Here is a 5,214-nt window from a genome sequence, read left to right on the forward strand (position 1 = left end):
TGGTTCAGATACTTTTATAGACCCTGTTGAGCTGTTGAGACCATGCAGTGTGCGAGGATGGGTGAGGCAGTGAGGGAGGAGGGGGGTATTGAGTGTGTGTGTATGTGGCTGTTAATATTATCTAATTTGTTAGTTAGTTGGTATGGATAGTTCAACAAGTAGTTTGAGGCATCACGACATCTAGGATGTGATCTCTCGACTGATGGTGCGTGCAAAACAACTCAGAACTCAGAAACTTGGACTCTTTGTAGAAATGCGTAAATACGACCTTCCTACTGGGAAAAATGCATTTGAACGCCCCTCCAATTTGTAATTATGACTAGGAAAATTGGGAATGATCTCTTGACCCCGATCTTTCCCACATGGTAACTAGTGGAAACCATTGTATGTGTGTGTGTGTGTGTGTGTGTGTGTGTGTGTGTGTGTGTGTGTGTGTGTTGTACACACGGGTATCTGCCCTCATGATCCCACCTGATCTTGCCTCCTACCGTCTGCCTTCCATTTTTGAATAAATGCATTTTCGTTGTTACAGCGGCCACTAGAGTATCTGGTCAATATAATGGATAATCTGGGATATAGCCATTTGTGACTGTGGTAACTAGTGGAAATCCCCGATATTTATGTGGTAGTGTTCACACATGCGTAGTGAGCTGTTTCCCCAATGACGTTGTCTTCCATGTAGCAAGCACTTCAAGCAGGCTGTTTTCTTGGACACGCCTAGCTAGCTAGCTTTCCTCCAACACCGCGCCGGTTATTGCAATTCCATCCCCTGGAAACCATGGCCGAACAGGCCTCGGGATCCACCCGGCAGTCCCAGCATGACGGTAAAGATTTGTTATTTTTTGGTAGTCTTTATGTGGTATAGTCTCGAGCTAATCCAGATAATTAAACGGCCTGTGAATCATCGGGCTCAGCAAGCACCATCACCCGAAGTGTCACTCCCTCTCCCTGGACATTATTTCAATGTTCTCAATGCTGGATATATTCATACATAGCGAGTTACACAGGCCCAAAACTAGATTTCCATACGTTGTTGGAAAATAAATGCACCCATCATGGCGCTAGCTAGCTAGTCGAACGGTGTTGATGCTAACTAACTAGCTAGTTAGCTACCACTATACCTGTCATTGTTGTTTTGAAGCGATTGACAGTAGGCGAGACCATCAACGCAGTGGAAACTGGAAAAGGGATAATGCTGGCAGTCACATTTGTACAAGTATCAAATGTTTTCGAAAACAGTTTATTAAAACATTAATATTCTAACATTTAGCTAACGTTAGTTTTCCATCCCCTTGTTTGCTAAATGTAGTTAGCTGCATAGCTTTTGTCTACTCTAACTAACAGGGGACTATCCCATTCATAGATGCTAACTGCTTTAGCTTCTATTACCCGGGGGAGTTTTCATTAGAGCCAGACACTTGCTCTAAACGTTATTAACGCACATCGCTTGCGGTAAGTTTTTGGAAATGCAGTGAGAAATCATTTTCAAAAAACAAAAGGTTAAATTACTACGCACCTTTTTGTCAGGGTTAATGATCATATGTCAACAATGGACTAACGAAACAAATACCAAAATATAGTTTTCGGGTGGAATTTTCCTTTAAACGTTTGATTATGGAAGAAACTGGGGAGGAAGTGTATTTCCTCAACTGGAGGCACACAACTTGTTGATCTGTGCAAAACGGCTACAGTAAGTGTTTATTTATTTTTTATAAATATTTCTCGCTGATATGAAAGATAAGGGTCATATGTTTAAAAAAATTCTTTGAGGATTATTGACTTTTCTATTTGTTAAAAGACCTAGTCTGAATTTGTAGCTAACATGGAGCCAAATGCGGGTGAATGTACATGGAGAAGGGTTTTCGAGAGCTAGCAGGGGACATGGACCAATTTTGATTTTCAGACTCCGGCTAGTTTGCTAGTAGTAGCCACACAGATACATTGTTGGCCAAAATGTCTTGATAAATTCAGCCTATGACTGAATTCAATTTACAGGATTATTGCAGATTTTGTCGAACTATCTACACCAGATCTTGCAATGGACATAATGAGTTGTGTTTTATGTAGCACTTTTTGTTCTGTTACTGATGTCATCCCACTCTGAAATATGACATTTTCACACCTCAGTTAATTTTAATGGCCTCCGACTTGTATGCCATTTCTAGGAGTTGTCCAAAGTAGAGGTGCTCCATATCTGTCCTCAGTTTAGCACAATGTTTTTGGTTGAGTCTGTTTTTATAGCGACTTTGAGATTCTACTTCTAATGAAAAGGGCTACATAAAATACTATTATTATTATTAATGAGGCTACATTCACCAGGTGCTAAATGAGTGCAATAACACATTTAATTGACTAAAGACAGGCTTTGCAAAAGGCAACACTGATCTGACGATTTTACCGCTTAGTATGGCAAATGCACCTCCCTAGACCGCAAAGCGCTACAGAGGGTTGTGCAGACGGCCCAGTACATCACTGGGGCGGAGCTCCCTGCCATCCAGGACCTCTACATCAGGCGGTGTCAAGAAGGCCTGAAAAATTGCCAAAGACGTCAGCCACCCATGCCATAGACTATTATCTCTGCTACCGTCCGGCAAATGGTACTGGAGCATCGGCTTTCAAACCAACAGGCTCCGAGCCAGCTTCTACCCCAAGCCGTAAGACTGTTAAATAGTTAATTAAATGGTTACCTGGACAATCTGCATTGACCTTATCTTGCACTGATTCTATGCACACTCACAAGACTATATTCTGTTTATACACATTTACATACACACACAAAACACATGCACATACCGATGCCACACGCATACACACATGCAGACACATTCACACTCATCCTATGCTGCTACTCTATTCTTCCTGATGCCTAGTCACTTGACCCTGCCATTATGTAATTATGTACATAGCTACCTCAAATGCATCATACCCCAGCACAGTGTTATGATACTGGTACTCCCTGCATATAGCTTAATTCTTGTCTATTTTATTCCTCTTGTGTTTCTATTTGTCTTATTTTTAACTCTGCATCATTGGGAAGGCCTCATAAGCAAGCATTTCAATGTAAAGTCTACACCCGTTGTATGCGGCGCATGTGACAAATACATTTTTATTTGAATGGGAAAAGCTGTACAGTATGTAGCCTAAAGCTAGTGGAGAGATATTCCCAGAGTAGGCCAAAAAACCCAAATCAAAGACTGGAACTGGCAACTAGTGTACTTTTTGAGCTGGAGATTGACTCTAAAAAGTAAATCATATTACTGTTCCTTTTTATATAACCATTATGTTGGACACAAGGGATATCAGGCAACTCATGCTGTTTTATATGTATTGAAGTTGAACATTTTACCAACTTGGAAACCCCCTGGAGTTTGTTCATGGTCAGGCCTATGTCAAAGTCTTTGTTTAGTTCATTTGGGCACACTCTGGTCAAACCTCTTGCTAATACAGTCATTAAATACTAATTTGATTCAATCCCTAGAATGCATGCTTGGTATTTTGTACAGCATAGGTATTGTCCTTTTGGATTGGCTACAATTAGTGAGATTGATTTTGTTTCCGAGCTGGTCATGGGTGCACCTCAGCCACGCTCAAGGTCCTAAACAATATCATAATTGCCATCGAAAAAAGACTATACTGTGCAGCCGTATTCATCGACCTGGCCAAGGCTTTCGACTCTGTCAATCACCGCATTCTTATCGGCAGACTCAACAGCCTTGGTTTCTCAAATGACTGCCTCACCTGGTTCAAATCAAATCAAATTTATTTATATAGCCCTTCGTACATCAGCTGATATCTCAAAGTGCTGTACAGAAACCCAGCCTAAAACCCCAAACAGCAAGCAATGCATGTGAAAGAAGCACGGTGGCTAGGAAAAACTCTCTAGGAAAAACTCCCTAGAAAGGCCAAAAACCTAGGAAGAAACCTAGAGAGGAACCAAGCTATGAGGGGTGGCCAGTCCTCTTCTGGCTGTGCCGGGTGGATATTATAACAGAACATGGTCAAGATGTTAAAATGTTCATAAATGACCAGCATGGTCAAATAATAATAATCATAGTAGTTGTCGAGGGTGCAACAAGCACGTCCGGTGAACAGGTCAGGGTTCCATAGCCGCAGGCAGAACAGTTGAAACTGGAGCAGCAGCACGGCCAGGTGGACTGGGGACAGCAAGGAGTCATCATACCAGGTAGTCCTGAGGGATGGTCCTAGGGCTCAGGTCCTCCGAGAGAAAGACAGAGAGAATTAGAGAGAGCATATTTAAATTCACACAGGACACCGGATAAGACAGGAGAAATACTCCAGAGATAACAGACTGACCCTATCCCCCCGACACATAAACTACTGCAGCATAAATACTGGAGGCTGAGACAGGAGGGATCAGAAGACACTGTGGCCCCATCCGATGATACCCCCGGACAGGGCCAAACAGGCAGGATATAACCCCACCCACTTTGCCAAAGCACAGCCCCCACACCACTAGAGGGATGTCTCCAACCACCAACTTACCGTCCTAAGACAAGGCCGAGTATAGCCCACAACGATCTCCGCCATGGCACAACCCAAGGGGGGGCGCCAACCCAGACAGGAAGACCACGTCAGTGACTCAACCCACTCAAGTGACGCACCCCTCCCATGGACGGCATGGAAGAACACCAGTAAGCCAGTGACTCAGCCCCTGTAAAAGGGTTAGAGGCAGAGAATCCCAGTGGAAAGAGGGGAACCGGCAAGGCAGAGACAGCAAGGGCGGTTCGTTGCTCCAGCCTTTCCATTCACCTTCACACTCCTGGGCCAGACTATACTTAATCATAGGACCTACTGAAGAGATAAGTCTTCAGTAAAGACTTAAAGGTTGAGACTGAGTCTGCGTCTCTCACATTGGTAGGCAGACCATTCCATAAAAATGGAGCTCTATAGGAGAAAGCCCTACCTCCAGCCGTTTGCTTAGAAATTCTAGGGACAATTAGGAGGCCTGCGTCTTGTGACCGTAGCGTACGTGTAGGTATGTACGGCAGGACCAAATCGGAAAGATAGGTAGGAGCAAGCCCATGTAATGCTTTGTAGGTTAGCAGTAAAACCTTGAAATCAGCCCTTGCCTTAACAGGAAGCCAGTGTAGGGAGGCTAGCACTGGAGTAATATGATCACATTTTTTGGTTCTAGTCAGGATTCTAGCAGCCGTATTTAGCACTAACTGAAGTTTGTTTAGTGCTTTATCCGGG

The 5,214-nt window shown here is 43.5% G+C and overlaps 1 protein-coding gene and 1 long non-coding RNA gene across 4 annotated transcripts in view; one reads left to right on the forward strand and one right to left on the reverse strand.

The window, feature by feature from the left end:
- Positions 1-636: 636 nt before the first annotated feature.
- LOC106603450 (rab GTPase-binding effector protein 1) overlaps positions 637-5,214 on the forward strand; it is a 40,578-nt gene continuing 36,000 nt past the window's right edge. For 2 of the 3 annotated variants that reach the window (XM_014197153.3, XM_014197155.3), the window contains exon 1: positions 643-824. In XM_014197153.3, the coding sequence (XP_014052628.3) occupies positions 779-824 (46 nt within the window). In that variant the 5' untranslated portion in view covers positions 643-778. Of the gene's footprint in view, positions 825-5,214 lie in introns of all 3 variants that reach the window. The other variant, XR_006769651.2, reaches the window with a different exon arrangement.
- Positions 3,743-5,214, reverse strand: part of LOC145878660 (uncharacterized) — a 15,916-nt gene continuing 14,444 nt past the window's right edge. Inside the window, exon 2 of the long non-coding RNA XR_014392175.1 lies at positions 3,743-4,216. This is a non-coding gene — a long non-coding RNA (uncharacterized LOC145878660). The remainder of the gene's footprint in view (positions 4,217-5,214) is intronic.

Source organism: Salmo salar, chromosome 04, assembly GCF_965601325.2.
Source record: "Salmo salar chromosome 04, fSalSal1, whole genome shotgun sequence".
In the NCBI taxonomy this organism is placed as follows: Eukaryota; Metazoa; Chordata; class Actinopteri; order Salmoniformes; family Salmonidae; genus Salmo; species Salmo salar.